A 19651-nucleotide genomic window follows, 5' to 3' on the forward strand; every position below is an offset into this window, starting at 1 on the left:
GCTGCGCCGCCTCTCTCCGCTCGGACCCCGCCCACCGCGGCCGGCGGCGTCTCTTCCCTCCTCCGCCGCCGCCCCCTTCCCGCCGCCGCGGCCCCTCAGCAGCCGCCTTCCTCCTCCTCCTCTTTCTCTCCCTCAGCAGCCCTTCTCCCCCTCCCCCTCCTCCTGGGCCCCCCGGGCAGCCGTGGCGATGGCGGCGGCGCTGGGGCGGGCGGCGGGCGCGGCGCCGCTGGTGCTGCTGTACTACGGCTGCTCGGCCGCCATCACCTTCTACAACAAGTGGCTCCTGCAGGTGCGGGGCGGGGCGGCGGCGCGGGGCGGCGGCGCGGGGCGGTGGTGACGGCGGCTCTCGGTCCCGCAGAGCTTCCCCTTCCCGCTGCTCGTCACGCTGCTGCACCTCCTCCTCATCTTCGGCCTCTCGGCGCTCGCCCGTGCGCTGGCGCGCTGCCGCTCGGGGCGGCCCCGTACCGCGCTGCCCTGGGCCGACTGTCTGCGCCGCGCGGCGCCCGCAGGTACCGGGGGCGGGGGGGGGGACGGGGGAGCGGCGGAGCGGGAGCGGGCGGTGCGGAACGGTGCCCGCCCGCCGCGGGTGACCGCTCGGGCCCTTCCCGGAGCCGCGTCCGACGGCGGCCGGGGCCGGTGCCAGGGTCCCCCTGGGCGGGGCGAGCCGGGGGGCGGCGAGCCCCGCGCCCGCGGGTGCCCAGCGCTGCGGGCCGCCCCTGCGTTCCCTCAGCAGGCGCAGGGTAAGAGTAGGTGCTACTCGCAGCTAGGGCCTGAGTCGTACCGTCCTTGCTGGCCATAACAAGAGCGGGTCAGAGTGCGGACAGGCCGCACCGAGCGTATTTTTCCAAAGGAAGCCCTGACACGTGAGAACACGCAGTGAGAATCTCACACAGTACCTCCATCTCTGCAAGTTATTTTTTCTCATTAACGGTGGTATCAAGCCACGCGTTTATGTTATTTCAGGAGCTTTCTCTGGTTGGAACTTAGTCTTTATGATACAGAAGGTTGTTGTATGTGACACACAAAACTGCTGCAGCCGAGACCAGGGAGTGAAGCTCCTACTCGGAGCACAGATCTCCAGCTACTTCAGCAATTCTTTGGCTGTATCTTACGTTGGTTCAGTCATCGTCGTACTGTGTCCCACAGTATCTGGGCTAAGATCTCTGGCAAGGTTTACAATACCTTACCTAACATGCCCCATGGTTTCTTGAAAAACGCCTTCTCCACACCTGTAGCAGTACCACCTTTCAGCACAGCCTGCCACTGTGGCTCAGGGGAACTGTTTTCTGGGGTAGGAAGTTTATGGCCAGGGAGAACAGACTGTAATGAGAGCTGCACCAGGATTAAGGGCGTGTGCTGAGGATTGTTACCACGCTTACTTCTTCAGGGTTCTGGCAGTGGCCCTCATACTGAGGAGTTACCGTGCTCTGATAACGTTCCGAAAAGAGTTGGTGCAAATCAGTGATGGCTTTCAGTCGCAGGGAGGGCAAGAGTTATCTTTACGCTTTTGCATAGTGTGTGGTCAGTGAGTGTGGTGCTGAGTCCAGCTTAGACCACAGGGAAAGGGACAGAAACATGAAGAGCTGAGGGTACCCAAGCGGTGTTGTACTGAAGGGTTAACCCAAGGAAAACGTGGGTTTTTCTCTGGGTCTGCTCTGCTCTCTACATTCATGCCCAAGTAGCAGGGTTTTGGTGTTTGGTTTTATGTCGTGAAAGACAGTTAACTTCAGGATTTTTTTCTTTGATTCTTTAGCTCTGTCAACTTCCTTGGATATTGGGCTGAGTAACTGGAGCTTCCTGTACGTCACTGTCTCCCTGTGAGTACAAACACCATCTTCCCCGGGAGCCCTCTGGGGGGGTTTGAAAGTGCTTTGCCAGGGTCAGATTCCTGGATGGGTGTACGACGAGGGGGGGCATGCAGGGTCTGTGATAGCTGTCTGGTAGCAAGGTAGAAGGGGGCCATCTGGTGCCTAATAGTGCTTTGCTGGGAAGGAGGATGTTGGAGGAGACTGACAGTGTATTTTGGTCCTTACAGCTACACGATGACCAAATCCTCTGCCATTCTCTTCATCCTGCTTTTTTCACTGCTCTTCAAGCTGGAGGAAGTGGTAAGGGTCCCACACGATGCCTTAGGGAGGGAGAAGTTCCTGCCCAGGGAAAGAGGCAGTACGTGAACAGGAAACGTACAAGTAGAGGAAGAATGCGGTTACGTGGATGAATTGTCTCTGTTAAGCTCTAGGAGTCTGTAGTGACTTTTGTGTTTGCTCTCACCCAGAGGGTGGCATTGCTGCTGGTGGTTCTGCTCATCGCGGGGGGGCTCTTCATGTTCACCTACAAGTCCACACAGTTCAACGCCCAGGGCTTCATGCTGGTGCTGTGTGCCTCTTTCCTTGGGGGTATTCGCTGGACTCTCACGCAGATACTTATGCAGAAGGCTGAGCTGGGTATGTAGGGTGTTAGGAAGCGATGGGTGGTGCTGGTAATGGGGAGGGGAATAAGGAGGTGGTGGCCCTTGCTGCAGAAACAAGACATCTTGTGTAAGGGATGGTGTTTGGCACTTGGGCAGGGTTTATTTGTTGATGGGTAATGAAGGTGGCTTTGGCATCTGCAGCAGCACAGGTGTGGGCGTTACAGATAAGGTGTATGTCTAGGAAGGGTGCTAATAAAGGCTCTAGGAGCTATGTTATTCCCTGGCTTGTTGCTACCTGGTCTGTTATTGATTCTCCTCTTTCAGGGCTCCAGAACCCCATTGATACCATGTTTCACCTGCAGCCGCTCATGTTCCTGGGGCTCTTCCCTCTCTTTGTGGTGTTTGAGGGTGCGTGAGTTAATTAGAGAAAGCAGGGATAGCTTTATAGAGTGGTTGGGGAGATTGCTTAGCAGTTTGTTGTTTGAGATGATTCATTTAGATAAGCGAACATCTATGAACTTTCCAAAGTCGTTGGAGACCTGGAATTGTAAGGGCCCACATACACCTTATGCTGGCGGAACGTTAAAGAGTGCACAGGAATAGTAGCCTGCCACACTTGTGGAAGTAGGGGCTGTGAAGAACTGGCTCCACATCCTCCTGATACTGGAATGTGAGCGGCCCACCCCCATCTTGTTGTGAGGAGTCCTGGGAGTTGGGAAAGGTACTCTGCTACTCACTGTCTTGTTCCTAGGCCTGCCTTTGTCCATATCAGAGAAGCTCCTCCGTTTCCATGAAGCAGGAATGCTGCTCTCTCTGGTAGGGAAGCTGTTCTTGGGTGGAATTCTTGCCTTTGGTCTAGGCTTTTCTGAGTTCCTCTTGGTTTCCAGAACATCTAGCCTCACCCTTTCCGTTGCTGGCATTTTTAAGGTAAGGCATGGTTCCTGTGCTAATACTACAAGGCAAGTACCGAGTCATCTCTAACGGGCCTCGTGTGGTGGGAACTTCCTTAGAGCCTTAGACATCATCTCCTGTTGTTTTTGTTCTCCTTGCACAGGAGCTTGATGCTTTTCCTTGCAGTCTCTGCAGTGAAGTCACTTGATCCCTGACAGCACGGGGCAGAGACTCATGGCTGTTCTATAAAAAATACTATTAAGGTCCAGAGTTTGGTGGGGCCTGGGATAGGCTAAAACACGTGGACTTCATGAGCAGTGGGTGGTGCGGGAGGGAGGAGGGGTAAGAAGGGCATGCTCTTACATCAGACCTGGATATGAACAAACCACTGGCTTGAACTATCTCTAACCTAGTCTGGCACATCCTCCCCTCCTTTGAGGAATCCAGCACACACACTTTTGAGCTGAATGGTGACAGGGGAAATTTGTCTGATCTGGAAGTCACGGGATTCCCGTGTAGCCAAGCTATGCAGTCAGAGGACTTAAAATCCCCCATCCCAGTTTAACAGGTCATTCTGTTCCTCGAAACTGTTTCTAGAACTCTCTGCACATGGAAGAATGTGCTGATGGAAATTAGCAGCCTGGAATCTTGATCTGGGCTTGAGCTCTAAAATGTCTTGTGCGTATCTCCTCAGATCCTGCCCTGCCATTTGTCATGTTTTTTGTTTCCACAGGAAATCTGCATTTTATTCCTCGCCACGCGTTTGCTGGGAGACCGCCTCAGTCTCTTGAACTGGCTGGGTTTTGCTGTCTGTCTGTCGGGAATCTCCCTTCATGTCATTCTCAAAGCCATGAATTCCAAAGGTGATTCTGTTTTAAATCCCTTTCTGTTTCTCTGTAGGCATTCTTGTAGCTTCACTAGGAGCTGTGTCTAGCGGCAGCTCCTCGCCAGTGCCAGGTTTGATGGGTGTTCTAGCGCGTTTGTCACTAAACAGGCTGTCTGCATGCAGGTGAAAAAGCACTGAAGCTACAGAAAGAGGCCAGCTCTGACCCTGACCTGGAGCTGCTGCTGCACCACTCTGAACATGGTGAGGAGGAGGAAGAGGATGTTGAAACCCCACAGCAACACTGACTGAACACGAAGCACAAAGGCCCCTGCCCTGTTCTGACCACACCTGCCTGATGGCTCTCTAGGAGGAAGGTCTGAGAGTCTCTCTGTGACCACCCAGAGGAGAGCCAGGGCCTGGTGAGAGAGTCCTGCTGTTCTGCTGCAGTGTGGATCTGTAGATGCTGCTCGAGAAAGAGGCGATGCCCCTTTCATATCCCCTTCACAGAGAGCAAACTCGGAAGATGAGCCCTGGTTCATTGGAAGCAGAACGATGTGGTGAGACTGGGAGATGCTATGGGAAGCTTATTAGGGAGTCCTGAAGGCTGTAAGGAGAGTCTAGACCACAAGCTCTAGGGTAAGCATGGCCATGTCTGGATGGCCGGCTGAGCGGTTCAGGAGTGATTGTAGCATTGTTTAGGCTTTGGCTTCAACAGAGAAGGTGGATATACCTTCTCATACTTTATGGTTCTGCTGAGGAGGAACTCCCATCTTGGCGGGAGCAGATGACTACATATAAATCCATAGACTCGTCCCAGGGAGAAGGAGCCTTTGTGCCTGGTGACCTTCGTGTTCTGTGTGCGTAGTAAAGAGAGAATTAAATGCTGGTATCTGGGACCAATTGATGTCGGTTGGAAGAAGGACAGGGATGCATGAGCACTTGTGGCCCTACAGGCCAAGGGGAGAGAGAGCAGTATCCCAGGAGATCTAGCTTGAGCAATAAGCTTATTAGAAAGTATGTGGGTATTTGAGGGGGGGATTTTTTGTTTTTTAAATAAACTATTTCTCTGATTCCTTTTTGTCTGCACATTATGCACCTATGCTTCATTAAGCAGAGGTCATTTGCCTTCTGAACTCCTTTCCTTTTGGACCCACACTGACCTTGCTACTGTATGCCCAATTATTTCTGAGGCCTGGCATGCAAAATACTTGCCTATGAACAGGATCCTTGATCTCAAGGTTTAGGGGGATCTTCCTGCAACCCGTCACGTTTGTGCCAGCCAAGAGAGCATACTGCATACTGACTTGTCTGCTTTTGTGTGTGAACAAGACACTGTATCTTAAGAAGACTTTTAGTACTGTGGCTTTTTGTAGAAATTTTACTTCTTAGCCCCACTGGGCATCAGTTAGTGCTGCTGCCTTGTCCAGAAGAGGGGAATGGTGCAGGATTTAAGATGTGTCTCTTTCCTTTCTGCTAAGCCACAAGTGGTGTTGGACAGGTGGATGGTATTTTGCATGGCAGAATTTTCACCTCTTTCAAAGTTTTGTTCAGTGCTAGCTTTTGGAGTTTTTGGAGTAGAAATAACTTGAGGGAACTTCCCAAAGAGATAATGGTGTGATCTTTCTCCTGAGAGGAGCTGGGCGTCAAAGTGAACTTCTCATACTCTGTTTGAGAACCTGAACCTTTTTGGCTGGGCTAGAGGGACCTCAGTTGATCTTGCTTCATAGTTTTCAGATATGAAGTCTTTCTTGATGACTTCAGTCAAGACCATGTCTTGCAAAAGAATGGTTCTGAAGAAGAAAACTTGTTAATAACAGTCATCTTTAATGATGTTCTAATAGATATTGGTAACTTGCTTTGGAGCAGACAGCAGGTGGTGCAACTACCTCATGTAAAGCTGCTGAGCCAGCAGCTCCAGGCCAGGCTGGCATGCTAAGGGATCTTTTGCCTCAAGTAGGATGCCTGGAGCTGAGAAGGGCTTGGTCTGTCCCTCGCTGGATTTTCCAATAGCTGGGACTTGTGATGCTTCCAGCAGGATTCTCCCTGTTCACCCTCCTGACGGGTGTGAGCCCCAAGCGCTGAATACTCTGTGTGTGATGTGGGGCAGCGACACTTTCTGCGTGTGATCTGTCGTTAGCAATACCACAGCTGCTCTTTGCATTTCCCACTCCTAGAACTGAACCTCGGGCATCCTTCTACAGTGTAACTCTCGAACTGGGATTTCAGGTCCCTGTAAATCCAAGGTAAAGGTGACTGTTCACAGGCCAGGATTTGTACCACATACGGTGTTTGAAGATGAAATTTGATTGTGGCAGCGAACGCGCTTGTGAACTGTAGAGCCCTGTAGTCTGTTGCTTCCAGTCTCATTTCCTCTTTAAGATAGAGGGGAGGCCCTAGAACCTAGTGTCCACATTTCTGATCTAGATGTAACCTTTTGGCAACAAATAGGACACTGTCATTGACTCCAGTGAAGTATGCTCAGAACAGCTTTTGGGACAAGCAGTTAGTTCTGCACCCTTCCCTGGAAAGTTGCAAGCTGCTTGCTTCCAGCAAGGCTAGGTAGATGTCTGCTTCCTTGTTCAGTAAAATCCTGTTCTTTTCAGAGATAAAGAGAAATCTGGAAATAACATAAAAGTGTATACTGCTTCATGATTTTTCCACAGCATATGGTACAGGGAGTCAGTCCAGTTTGCTTGTGAGGCTGACTGGGCATCATTCCTTTGTCTTGGAAAAAATCCTATTCTAGTTCCTTCTAGTATCCAGATAGGAATGGCAGAGGATCTCTGTCCTATTCCTGCCTATGAATTTAAAAAGCCCTTATGCAGAGCTTGGTGACAATTACTACTTAATTTCTCCTTTAGATTCAGTGGACGAAGAGGTTTTCCCCCAGCCTCACAAATCCAGGTAGGGATCTTATTCAAGGAGGTTTATGGTAGGGCATATTCTGCAGGTGCTTCTGTGACCAGCACACAGCAAGAAGTAGGTGATGAGTTCAATAGCAGATGTTCAGGAGGAAGAATGTAAAAAGGATGGATAGCAGTCTGCATCAAACCTCTGGTGATAAACTTCTTAGGCTGTAAGGGATAGTGTATGAGGAGCTAGCAGTGAAGAGCTGTTCCTGTGAAACTGGCTGAGATCTAGAACTTAGAATCAGCATATCTAAAGGATGTTTAGACTCTAAATAACTGGTCAGAAAATCTGGGGACAGATATCGTGGTGGGGGACCTGAAGAAGTTACACTTTCCTGCATAGCTGTGGGTGAGTGTAAGTGTACACTTAATGTGTGCATGGCTTTTCTACTGCTGTGAAAGTCCTTTTTTTTTGGCTGTTTTATGCTAGAACTACTCATACCATTCAGATGAAATGTCACATTGATTTAATAACATCATTTGGGATAGCATGTTCCGTGCTGGCCAAGGCTCCAGAATGTTAGAATCACAAGGTCTAGATTCAGTCAGACTTGCTAGAATAAGGTGGGAAGGGGCAGCTCTTTCACAGCATCTTCAGGACTTGTTTGAGACATGGAAAAATTTGCATGGTAACTCATCAGAGAGAAGGCACAAGCCCCTGGCTGGGCATAATTGGAAAATGCAATTTCTTCTTGAGCCCTGATAGCTTTGGGAGTCTTCTAGTGCTAGGAGTCTTCAAGTCACCTTGCATATGATTTAGCCACTGAGTCTCTGTTCTTTTAGCTTCTACTTGAACAACTACATCAAGAATTGTATGACAGACAGAGGCCCATCAGCGTACTAGCCTTGAGTCAGGTCTCTGTGAAGGCTCATGGGCTGTCCCTAGCATGCTACCAAGAGGTGAGAATAGACACTGCTCACCCTTCAGCACATCATTCCACAAGTGACCAAAGCAGGAATGCTGACAAAACCACGTGCCCAGCAGGGAAGCTAAACATATGTGCCCAGCTATGTATTAAGGACACGGTCCTGCTCTTTGGTTGAAGAGAGAGTCGTCTTGGAGTCTTATTGGGAACCATGCAGCTTGACCGACTTTGAGGGTCTACTGAGGCCTCTCTGCTGCAGCTGGGGGTTCTTTTAGCATCCGTGCATCAGCGTGTTTGAGCAACAGTCCTGGATCTAAATTGCTTTCTCTAGCTTGGAGCATTCCTGCTGAGATCTGTGTGCACCTACCTTCATGGTGCTGTCATGCGTTCCTGACCATGTGTGCAGGGATAGCTGTAGATCTGTCACTTGAGAATGGAAATGCACCTCCTTCACTGGAGTTTCAGAGCTCCAGCATAGAAGTTTGCATTTAAAAACTGTAGTGTTGGGTATAAATGTCATTGCTGCAGGTGCCTGACTGGGGTTTCCAAACAATAAGCAGTGAGCAGCTCTGCTTAAGTCTCTTCATCCTCCTGCCATTAACTGACCAAACAGAGGAGGCTTTTGCACTCTAAACTGTTGCTGAGTGCTTGGTGTTGCCTGGGAAACGTAGAAGGAAAATGAAAGGATGCTATTCTTTGTGGATTTATCTTGCTTCTGTAACAGCTTCTGGTGAGAGCCTAAACTTTGCAAGGGAGGGAGCACAGTGTGTGCGTTCCCCACTCCCCGCACCCTTTGTGCCAGTGTTGTTGTTCTTGGTCCAAGATCTGCTTGTTCCGCTTCTATTCACCTGCGCCCGCCGTGTCTGTCTGCTCTGCGTCACTCCTCCAGCACTGGCAGGAGCACCATGATGGAGGGTGGGCAAATCCTGTGACTGGTGGGGAGTGGAACTCACCGCTCTCAGTGACCCGAGACCAGTTCTCCATCACAAATTTCAAGGCTCTGATTCAGGGAGATGCAGAGGTGAGGTACAGAGATGACAAAATGGGGAAGCAGTCTTGGTACTTCGGGGAGATGGACAAAGGTTGCCTTTAAAGCGGTGAGGTGCAGCCGTTGTGTTGGCCAAAGCTGTCCCTATCCATTACACCTCTGAGCCTTCCAAAAGCATTTCCATTTCCTACATTTGGAAAAGCAGCGAGTTAGGAATAGTGTGCCTGTGGTGAATGTTTTCTTATCACTTTTTGACCTTCCCTGCGGCTTGTTTCTCTCTGCTTTTGCTTTAACTGACTGCTGTGTCTGCAAGGCTCCTGTGTACTCCAGAGCTTCACCAGGCCTCAGCCATGTTGGCTCTGAGGCTCACCTGGTGAGGACTTTGCCATGGTGCAGGGCAGAGCACTCTGTTCTTGGCTTCTTTAGTGCTCACTCTCAGCAAGAAATGTTTTAGAAACAGAGTGGAAGCGCTGGCTGTATAGAGAGCTGCAGGAGAGCCCTTCTGAATCCACCATGAAGCTGATAGGGATGGCATTCCATTTGAAGGGCCTGATGCTCTTCTGACTGCCCCTTTCCTGGCACTCTGACTCCTTGAGAGCCTGAGAAGTCTTGATACTCCAGCTCTGCCCTGGAGCTCTTGGAGCAAATCTCAATTGCTTCTGGTTAGGTGTGCCTGATTTTGCAGGCTCAGCCAGTGCAAGCAGCAAGTTTAGTGTAGATCAGTGAGCAAAGTAAAAAGGCCTTGTCAGAGGTCCATGTAGGAACTAGCAAGAAGGAAAGGGTAAAAGCTTTGTGATTCTGGGAAAATGGCAGTGTTTCTCTTTAGGCAACTCTGCTGGGACGTGGTGTGGGGCTCTTTTCTGTCCATATATTCCTGTCTCCCCTCCCCAGAAGCCTCAGGGGTTGAGGGGATTGGTCTTAGGGGAGAGGTCACTGCCTACCTCCTAGGCTGAGTCCCTGGAATAGGTCTATAGAGGAGGTTGGTGGGCCTTATCCTCACTTTTGCTGAAATTGTAGTCCTGCCTTCAGGCTGAGTCATCCTGCACCTGGATGTGGTCTCACCCAGGAGCAGGACTAGGGTGCTGGGTGGCTTCTAGGGAATATGGCAGAGCTGTGGGCAAGCTTGGGAGGGGTGGAGTGGGGCTGTATGCTGGTGCAGGGTAGTGCAGCAGAGTGTTAAAGCAGCAGCACAGCTTGTCAGTTGAACACTGTCCGTCTCACTTGAATGGGCACTAACATTTAATGAAAGGAAGAAGGAACCCCTGCCCACCCTCTCTCATAGAAGGGAAAAACCCTACTGTGCACTGAAAGTGCCAGAAACAGAAAAAGAGGCAAGGATGAAGGACTTAAAGGAGGAAATAAGTGCTGCAGCAGTGGTGCAAGGGAAATGAGAAGGCACAATCTGTAGTGATAGCAGTGAAGTGCAGACTCTAGGCATGAAGAGGCAGGGTTGGAGTCTACTGAGGAGACAGGATGGAAGTACGGAGGGGACGGTAGTAGGGAGTGGGAGCAGAGAGTGCTAGTAGATCCTGCTTGCCTCTGAAAATAACTCTGGGTGGCTGTGCAGCTCTTTGGTCTTGTACAGAGGTAGTCAAGGCCTCTTGCTGTTGCTGAAGCTGTTTCAGATTTGGATCAATGTGGTGGGCTTGGGATTGGAAACACTGTGTAAACCCAGCCCTGTGTGTGGGCCCAGGGCTGGGAGGTCTCCTACCTTTGAGAGGTCCCTTCGTGCTGCAGTGTGGTCTCCACGGTCTTCTGAGAGCAGTGAAGCAGCTCATGGGTTGTGCAGACTGTGTTCTGATGAGCCCTGAGTCAGGGCCGCTTTAGGGGATGAGAGGAGCAGTTTTCTGTACGGGCAATCATTGTGCAGCACAGTTTGGTTCTGCCCCTCGCTGAACGTGTTGGATCCACTCGAGCACTGCAGTGTTGGGGAGACAGACTCGCAAGCCCCTTTGCTAGTGAGAACATGTGCATGTATGCTCGTACTGTGCAGGCCTTCCCCGGTCCGTGTGGGCCCATGTGCACACACTCGCACACAGCCATGCACAGGAAATAGAGGGCTCTGACTGAATATTGATGGTGAACTAATTAACCAGCGGAAGCAACGCTGAATGAGTCTCAGAGGTGCTGCACTCCTTCTGCAAACTCTGTTCTTGCCTGTAAGACCAGGTGTTTACATGTGTGCTGATTTTGCCCCCTTACCCATTCCCCTGGGAGACCTTTTTATATGAAGAACAGATGCTTGGCTTCCTGCTGAAATTTCAGTACAGTAAACATCCTGAGGGCAAGGAGAAAGTGTCCCTGCAAACCCCTCTGCATTACGCTCCTCTGCCCAGCAAACAAGGTATCATCAGCAGGCTTACTCCTGGCTCCAAAACACACAGGAATAGCGAGGCAACATGGGGCCTGGTGCCCAGAAGTAGGGCTGCTTCCAGCTGTGCTTCGTTTCTTGTTTCAGCAGAGTATGTGGTTTGTGGTTGGTGCCTAGTGCGGTGGGGATGGGGGAGCTCGGGGTGCAGAGGCTGGAAGGCTGGTTACCACCCAGCCTGGGCTGTAAAGGGCTCACACTCTGCGATCTTTGCAGTGGCAAATAGTTGCCCCTAACTCTGTACCCCTGCTTCTGCACTGAGGCTCTTTTTTTTTTTTTTTATCATTGGGGTATGTAGGTTTTAATGCTCCATGGCCTTGAGTGTCTGCGGTCTAAGGAGGTTGAAAGAACCTCTGCTCCTAGTCTTCACCCTGTACTTGGAAATGGCTCACTTCTCTGGAGTCATGCGAACCTGAGAAGCTCTGTGTCCTGCAGTTGCTTGGGGAGTTGTGTTTTGGGGGGTGAACTGTTTGTCTTGTTTTGCATTAGGAAAGGCGATGCAGCCAGAACTGAGCTGTGTCTGGGACGCAGGAGAGTGGTGGTGTTTGTGATGGTATTTCCTGCCGAGGGACCAGCTGTGCTGAGTGCAGTTCAGCCTCCCGTGAGGAGTGTGCTCCTCCAAGAGTGCAGGTAGCTGTGCCACTTGCCTCCCTTCTCCCAAATGGCCCTCTGCTGCCAGGAGCCCGGACGTCTGAATGCCTGGCTGGGCCTTTGTTGCCAGCCTGGCCTCCCTCTAGACCTTGCCAGGAGCAGAGGCTGCTGCCAGCTTCTGGCTGCTTGCCCAGTGAAAAGTAGCAGAATTGACCATGCGATTGTTAATGAAAATCACAAGCAGGAAGATGCAGCCAAGCCCTGTAATTGCACTAATTGGAGCCATCGTCATGAATGTGCTAAGAGCCACTCTCCTGGTCTCAGCCTAGTAATTTTTCTAGCCTTGTGTTTCAGCACCTCCTCCGCTGCCCTGCACAAGGCAGACCCACCTGCCACGTGGACATAATTCACTGTATAAAGGGAGCTGGCCCGTGTTACGTCCCTTGTCCTGTGGAGCTGCTGCTTTTTTTCTGGATGTTGAAGGTCTCCAGTGGAACTCCCCAGGAAGAATGAGGTGGAGCTGGTGCCTGGTGTTGGAGACTGTGCTGCACAGCCCTTTGCTTGCAGCCTTGAATTCTTCCTTTGTGTCAGAGGACAAGATGGATCAGCCTTGGCCAAGAACTTCTTGGACTCTGAAAATATGGGAGTGGGGAAGAAAGTATTCAGCTGTCCTGAATGGCAGGGTCTGAGGTGGCAGCACAGTGTGTTGGGAGGGGACTGTGTAGCTGATGCAAACAGCTGACATTTTCCCTCATCCAACCCTGTGAGTTTGAAGCTAAGAGGCACTCTCCTCCTATGCTGAGTTAGAGATCACCGGATGATTCAGGTGGGAAGGGACCTCAGCAGTTCTCTATGCAGGTGGGGTCCAGGTTGCTCAGGGCTTCATCCAGGCAGGTGCTGAAAACCTTACAGGTGGGAGACTGCATAGCCTCTCTGGACCCCTGCTTCAGTGCTTGACTGTCCTCATGAGGAAGAGGTTTTTCCTTATCTAGTCTGAACATGTCTTTGTAGTTACATCCATTGTCTCTCATCCTCCCACTGAGCACCACTGATAAGAGCCTGGCTCCATCTTCTCAAATAACTTCCTTGGTACTGAGATTGCTCTGAGGTCTGCCTGAGAACCATCTCTTCTCCAAGCTGAACAAGCCTCCCTCCCTCTGCCTCTTGCGTCAGTCAGTCCAGTCACGTGGGGACATTGTGCAAAGGAGCTCCCTCTTTCTTGCAGGCATCGAGGATGCATCCTTATACAGCACTGTCTGTAGCTTGTGCCTGCAGTTTCATAGATTTTTAAGGTCTGAAGGGGCTGTTCATTTATCTAGGGCCCCTGTGTAACTCCAAGTAAGAAATACCATTATTCTGTTTTGCCTGTAATGAACCCAGTGTCTCTCAGCTGATGTATCTTCCATGACAGGGTGGAGGATGCGAGGAGGCAGAGCAGATGGCACTTCTCAGGTAGCATGGCCCAGTGCTGTGTTTCCTATTTACAATTTGCTTGCCCACAGGCTCCAGCCTCCTTTATTAATAAAGTTAAAGAGCTCTTTCACACCAAGTATTTTTTCTCTGTGAAATGCTTATAATCAAATCACCTCTCAGGCTCCCTTTCGGGTGAGATAACAGACTGAACTCTTTCATTCTGTCCCTGGCAAGTGTTTTCTCCAGCCTCCAAATCACATTTGTAATTATTCTGTGCATCCTCCATTTTTTCAAAATCCTTTTAGAGATGTGGGCACCATATCTGACTCGCAGCGCTGTGCAGGGGGGAACCTTGCCAGCCTGCTCCCACTCGTTGCTCCCCATCCATGTCTCTGAGCTTGCTACCAGCACATCCCCTACAGAGGGTGTACAGGAGGCAAAGGGTGCTCTCTGTAGAGCAAAAAGGACTCTGATGTGGTCCCATGAAACACTAATTTCCACTCTACTTGATGCTGGCCCGGATAGATCAACCCTCTTGTCATCACCCACTGAGGTTCTCCCAAGGCACTGTCCCTCCAGGTCACCAGTTACTGGAGGATAAAAGACCAAGGAGCAGCAGGATTTGCTGGGAATTGCACCTCCTGTTGTCCTCTCCCCATCATCATGACACTACCCCTGGATCAGCCACCTTCATCACTGTCACATCACCCCCAGAAGGGCAAACAAAGGGGGGCTCTGAGCAGAGAGGGTGGGGAAAGGCAGCTGGCCAAGAAGGGTTGAGAAGCTGGGCAGAGAAACCAAGAAATGTGGATGGTTAGAGATCACAATCGTAGAACAGCTGAAGTTGGAAGGGACCTCCAAAGGTCATCTTGTCCGACCCCCCTGCTCAGGCAGGGCCACCTAGAGCCGGTTGCCCAGGGGCACGTCCAGACAGATTTTGAATATCTCCAAGGATGGAGACTCTGCAGCCTCTCTGGGCAACCTGTGCCAGTGCTCAGTCACCTTCACAGTGAAAAAGTGTTTCCCGGTGTTCAGAGGGAGCCTCCTGTGTTCCACTTTGTCCCTGGTGGGACATTGCCCCTGGTCCTGTCACTGAGCACCGCTGAAAAGAGCCTGGCTCCGTCCTCTTTTCACCCTCCATCCAGGTATTTGTATACATTGACAAGTTCCCTCCCCGAGCCTTCTCTTCTCCAGGCTGAACAGTCCCAGCTCTGTCAGCCTTTCCTCATATGTGGGGTGCTCCAGTCCCTTCCGAATCATTGTGGCTCTTGCTGGACTCTGTCCATGTCTCTCTTGCACTGATGAGCCCAGCACTGGACACGGTACTGCAGTTGTGGCCTCACCAGTGCTGAATAAAGGGGAAGGATCCCCTCCCTCGGCCTGCTGGCAATACTTGAGCTAATGCACCCTGGGATATTGTCAGCCCTCCTTCCAGCAAGGGCATGTTGCTGGCCCATGTGAAGATGCAGGGGAGATGCAGCCAGAGGGCATGAGTCAAGGACTTGGTCTGTCTGGCACTGCAAGAGGGGTTTGCTGGGGGACAGAGCTGTCCTACAAGACCCACACTAGCATAAGCAGCCGAACCATCTCATCTTGTGCTTTCCAGCCTAGCAGAGCTGGGTAATTGCTTTGTCTATCAGACCTCCTCGCATTAACAGGCAGTAATTGGCACCTGTGTTAAAGAGCCTGGTTTCAATTACTGCTGAATGCAGCTCAAACTCCAGAGCTGGGAGATTACCTGGGGGAGGAACAGTAATGCTCATGTTTACTCTCTGTATTTCCACCAGGTGCTCCTCTTCCCCCAGGGATGAAGCATTTTTTTTGCATTTCTTGCATGTGCCTTGAATCTGCAAGGGCCGTGTGGGAAGCATGTCGGTGTGCCTCTCCAGAGCGCAGCTGGCACAGCGCTCCACTCTGTTCTGCATCATGTGAATGTTTCTTACAGAAGCTTCTACTACAAATCCTACACTGAATGGTGGGGACGCAAGGTGTGGGAGGGAATGGGTCTTTGTAGATGGTGGTGTTCCCCCAGCCCCATGCAACAACAATCCTGGGAGCTTTCCCAGACTCCCCTCAGCTCTACATCTCTCTTTGGCTTGCACTGCATCAGCACTCCTCTGTGTGCTGGGCCCAGCCCCCTTCTGCTGCCATTCATAATTTCTCATCCAATAAATTACAGCGCTGTTAAAATGCACAGGGAATTGTTTTCTGTGTTTTAAAGCCATGAGCCCTTAAATTTCTATTTGTTTAGTGGGTGATGAATGGACAGTTGCGGTTGGAGCTGGAGTCATGCGGAGGAGTGGGAGAGCTCTGGCTACAGAGCAACTAGTGCTCCCTCCCACAAGCTTTGCACCAGGGGCCTTATCAGTTTGTGAGGCAACAGCTGTCTGGGGCTCCCCTTTCCAACAAAACTCCCTGGTTCAGCTCGTAACAGGGACCAAGGGAGAGGTTTGGAGGGGCTAAGTGAGAACGTTCGGGCTTTATTCCTGTGCTGTGGGAAGAGTTTTATGCCTGATGTCTGGGAGGGGGGAGGGAGCTGCTGTGTGCCAGGGCCATGGGTTGTGCTATGGAAGCAGGGCTGGGAGTCTCAGGCCCTTCAGCTTCCTGAAAGACTGATTCCAGTAGTGGATAGGAGCCTGAATACCGGGAAGCGGGGATAGAGGAGATCCTCAGCATGTAGTGAAGGCAGTGGCACAAGGAAGAGGGCTGGGATGGGTGGTGGAAGTGCAGAGGGCTGGATACGGGCATCTGGGGAAAGACTCCTCGGGTATCCAAGGAACTCTGTAGCTCAGTGGCTTCCCAGTGGTGGGAGAAGTCTTGCTTGATGCTGGAAGTTAGGTGGCTCTTGTAAGATAGCCATGGCTAGTGGTGAGGGCCAGGACTACCAGGAACAGGCACTACCCATCTCTGGGGAGGCTGGCTCTGGGCAACCCCAGCACACAGCCGTGGGGCAAGACACAACGTGTTTGAGATGGCAGCTGTTGCTGAGAACGGCCCTCCTGAAGACAGGTTATTTACCACTGATCTGTGTGTGTTTCTGTGCCAGCCAGTCCCTCCTCACTGTTTGTTGTGTCTGTGTTCCTTTTCGCTTTCTTCTCCCCAGTAACCTGGAGGCAAAGGCTGCATCTGCACCATGATGCTTAAACTGTGGAGATGTGGGGCATGTGGGGGGCACGGCCATCACTGTATGGTTTGCTTCCTTCTTTTTCTATGCCTGTGTTCTTGCAAATGTAGTTTTAAGGCAGCCTTGCAGTACTTTGGACCTTTCTAATGGTTTTAACACTGGATGTAAGCTTCACTGAGTGACTCTTGTCCCACAGTTGAGTCTCAGAGTTATGCCTTGAGCAGTAATAGATTCCTGATCGAAGCTGCCTGGCCTGCACTGCCGATGCATTTTAGTTTTTCCCTTTTCCCCTGTCTCTTCGGGCTGCAGGCCACTTGGGAAAGCCTGTGAAAGGCCCTCAGCTCTGTTCTGGGGCACAGTGCGGCAGCCATTCTGCTGCTCTGTACCTCCAGCGCTTGCATAAGTGGCAGGAGTAGGCACAGAAAGAGTTAAACAGTGCTGGAAAAATTGGTATTTAATCCATTGCTGTCCCTTCTAGCAAACCTAGATGGGAAAATGCCTTCTTGTTGGAAATAGCACCTCTCGGAATTGGAAATGCAGGGTGGCTGGGGATTAGGGTGCCTATCGCTGGAAATGGGTTTCTTATCGTCTCTCTGAGCTGAATTGGTGGGACAGCCTCTGAAAATTGAATTGCCTTCCCTGTTTCTGTCTCTGCCATTGCATTCCTCCTGTGCTGTAGCTTTGCACCTGCCTTCCTAGCCTCTGGCCTCCCTGTCCCCACCCTCAGCAGAGAAGGGGCTGCCTCCAGGAGGGTGCGTGCCTGGGGAGAGGGGCTGTCCCAGGTGAGCAGGACTGGCTACATCTGGGAGAATTCATCCTTTGGATTCTTAAGGCCAGGAGGATGTAGTTCCCCTTTCCAAGCTTCCCTCTGACCTTGCGAGGACAGTGGTGGCCTGGCAGAACCCAGTTTAGGACAGCATGAGTGCAGGTGTGAAAACATCAGGCACAGCTGGGAATGAGAGCTGGTGGTGAGGAGCTGGGGGTAGGCAGAGGGGAAGATTAGAGTAGCTAGAACAGATCAAGGAGAGACCAGACTGCACACATCAGAGCAGGAATGAGAATGGCTCTGTGAGACCAGGAGCAGCCTGAACCCTGGGTCTCTGCTGTGCCAGGCGGAGGCATCTCTCTCCCATCAGTGCTCAGGCTCTGTCCTGGGATGGCCAAGGTGGCTCTTTGAGTTCCTCCTCACAGTCTGTGTTTGTGGTTTGAAACATCCCACACCACAGGCACCAGGCAGCTTGTACCCAGCTGTGCGTCGGCCCACAGGCCCTGGGCAATTCACCACCCCCCAGGCCCAGAGCAGGTTAAGCTGAATGCAGATTGAACACTTTCTCACTGTGCCAGAGGTGTGGGTGTGCTGGCTGGGGGCGGCCAGGCATAGTGCCAGGGTTTTCTTTTGAGGTTTTTGTTTCCAGGGTTTGGGTTGAGAATAATTCTATTTTACTGAGCTGTATTTTACCATAGGTTGCCAGTGCATGATTTCATCCTCATCTCTGTCACAGTATGTTTTTTGGAGGAACTTCGCATCTCTATTAGTTACGTGTGAGCCATAAGCACAAGAGGTGCTGAGTGTACACCTGTCAGTGGCTTTTCAGGGTACCAGCCTGCATGGTGCTGTTCCGGCACATGCTTGCTGCCCTTCGCTCTTCGTCTGCCAGAACACATTGGGTTTGAAAATAAAAAATATTTAGGACTAATTGGGAAGTTTTTGCTGCTCTTACAAAGCTGCTATCCATGGTTAATAGAATCTGAAGCAGAACTCTCTTTCAGAATAGCCCCTCTGCACTCAGCCAGAGCACATAAAGTAGTTGCTGGCCATCATGGCAAAGCCCCAGCCGAGGGCCTGGTTCCTCTTGCAAGAGCAGCCTGTGCTCAGGTTGCAGAGGCTTGCTGTCTTCCTTCTTGCTGGGGTGCTGTTCTTGCCCTCTGCTGAAGGACTGACTCAAGTTGCTGACAAATAATGGGAAAAAAGGTTACCTTTAATCATACAAGTGCTTCCTGTGTGCTATGGGGCAACTGCAGCCAAGAGTAGCCGCATCAGAGGGGCGGGGAGCCTTTATCTCTGCAGCAAAAGAAATTATGGACAAAGGCATTATGTTATTTGGGGACCCTGTTAAAGAGCTAATTCCTGGCGTGGGATGCAGATTTGCTCATTGATCCCTAACACCATCCACACTTGCATGGGATGACCCACCATTCTGTTATGCGTGATGTGGGCTCAACCTGAAGTGGTGGCCTGGGAAGCAGGGTCAGGGATGGGGGCAGACCAGTGGCAGCCCCAGAGCAATCCTTAATGCAATTTTGAAAAGTTTCCTTGTTTCCAGCCCTGCATGCACAGCCTCGGACCCATGGCCCAATGGCTGGGGAATGGAGCCGTGGAGTTATCCCCAGAGTACTTTGCAAGGGGGTTGTTTCCCCAGCTCTTGGTCCGTAGTGCCCAGGTCCACCTGAGTCACAGGAGCAGTCTTGGGTGGGGCTGGCACAGAGCTGCCCCTGTGTCACCGGTGGATACGAAGGGTGACCCAGCTGGGCACAGCTGGGCCTGGCCTGGGTGTGTGCTTTGTCCTGTGGGGCCATCACAGCCCCCTGGGTGTGGTTGTGTGTTTAACAGTTTATCCAAAGCAACTTATATTTCATTTTGGGCTAGAACTGATAAATCAAGGTGACTTTGGGGAGGGAAATAATTCCTTTTTCAGGATTTGCATAATCCTGGCTGGTGATATGATAATGGTGTTTGTTAAAGACAGAACACAATGAATTAATACTGTTAAGTTGCTGCAGCAAAATGTAAAGCAGGTAATTTACTGTGGGTGCAAGGAAGAGTGTGAGCACAGCAGGCACGGCTGTGGTAGCATCAGGCCCAGGAGACTTGTTGCCACAGGCACAGCCAGGCTGTAGCACGGTCAGCAACATCTTGTACTCTGCTTGGCTGTGGCTAGAGGCAGTGCGGAGCTTGTCCAGGCGAGGATTTTTACCTGTTTCAGTCCCTTTCCCTGCTGTCTCTGTGGGGTTGGGACCTGCTTTGTCCCCCAGATCATTTCAGGGAGGGCCAGTCCCTGCTGGAGGAGGGACAAGGGAGGTGCGGGTGACGCATCTTGTGGGTGCTGAAGGGACCTCCGGGCACAGAGATGCCCTGGGGCGTTGCAGTGGTGAGGAGATCGGGCCTGGCACTGCGCTTCATGCCACCCTGGCCACCCCCAGCAACTGAAAGGCTCTGATGCTGGTCAGCCCCTAAGAGGTTTTCCTCCCCCTGCGAAGCGCGAAG

The 19651-nt window shown here is 51.4% G+C and overlaps 1 protein-coding gene across 20 annotated transcripts in view; it reads left to right on the forward strand.

The window, feature by feature from the left end:
- The first annotated feature begins 42 nt into the window (after positions 1-42).
- The window catches only part of SLC35H1 (solute carrier family 35 member H1), a 31843-nt gene continuing 12234 nt past the window's right edge, over positions 43-19651 (forward strand). For 5 of the 20 annotated variants that reach the window (XR_012631410.1, XR_012631408.1, XR_012631409.1 and 2 more), the window contains exons 1-9: positions 43-289; positions 359-509; positions 1754-1817; positions 2036-2108; positions 2276-2444; positions 2735-2818; positions 3162-3337; positions 4035-4164; positions 4311-4388. Coding sequence is in view for 9 of the 20 variants with exons in the window: in XM_074888170.1 (XP_074744271.1) it covers positions 188-289; positions 359-509; positions 1754-1817; positions 2036-2108; positions 2276-2444; positions 2735-2818; positions 3162-3337; positions 4035-4164; positions 4311-4388 (1027 nt within the window). In the remaining 11 variants the exon portion in view is untranslated. Of the gene's footprint in view, positions 290-358; positions 510-1753; positions 1818-2035; positions 2109-2275; positions 2445-2734; positions 2819-3161; positions 3338-4034; positions 4165-4310; positions 5198-12203; positions 13392-15049; positions 15457-19651 lie in introns of those variants that run through there. The other 15 variants (XR_012631414.1, XR_012631415.1, XR_012631412.1 and 12 more) reach the window with 11 other exon arrangements.

This window comes from Strix uralensis, chromosome 18 (assembly GCF_047716275.1).
Source record: "Strix uralensis isolate ZFMK-TIS-50842 chromosome 18, bStrUra1, whole genome shotgun sequence".
Taxonomy (NCBI): Eukaryota; Metazoa; Chordata; class Aves; order Strigiformes; family Strigidae; genus Strix; species Strix uralensis.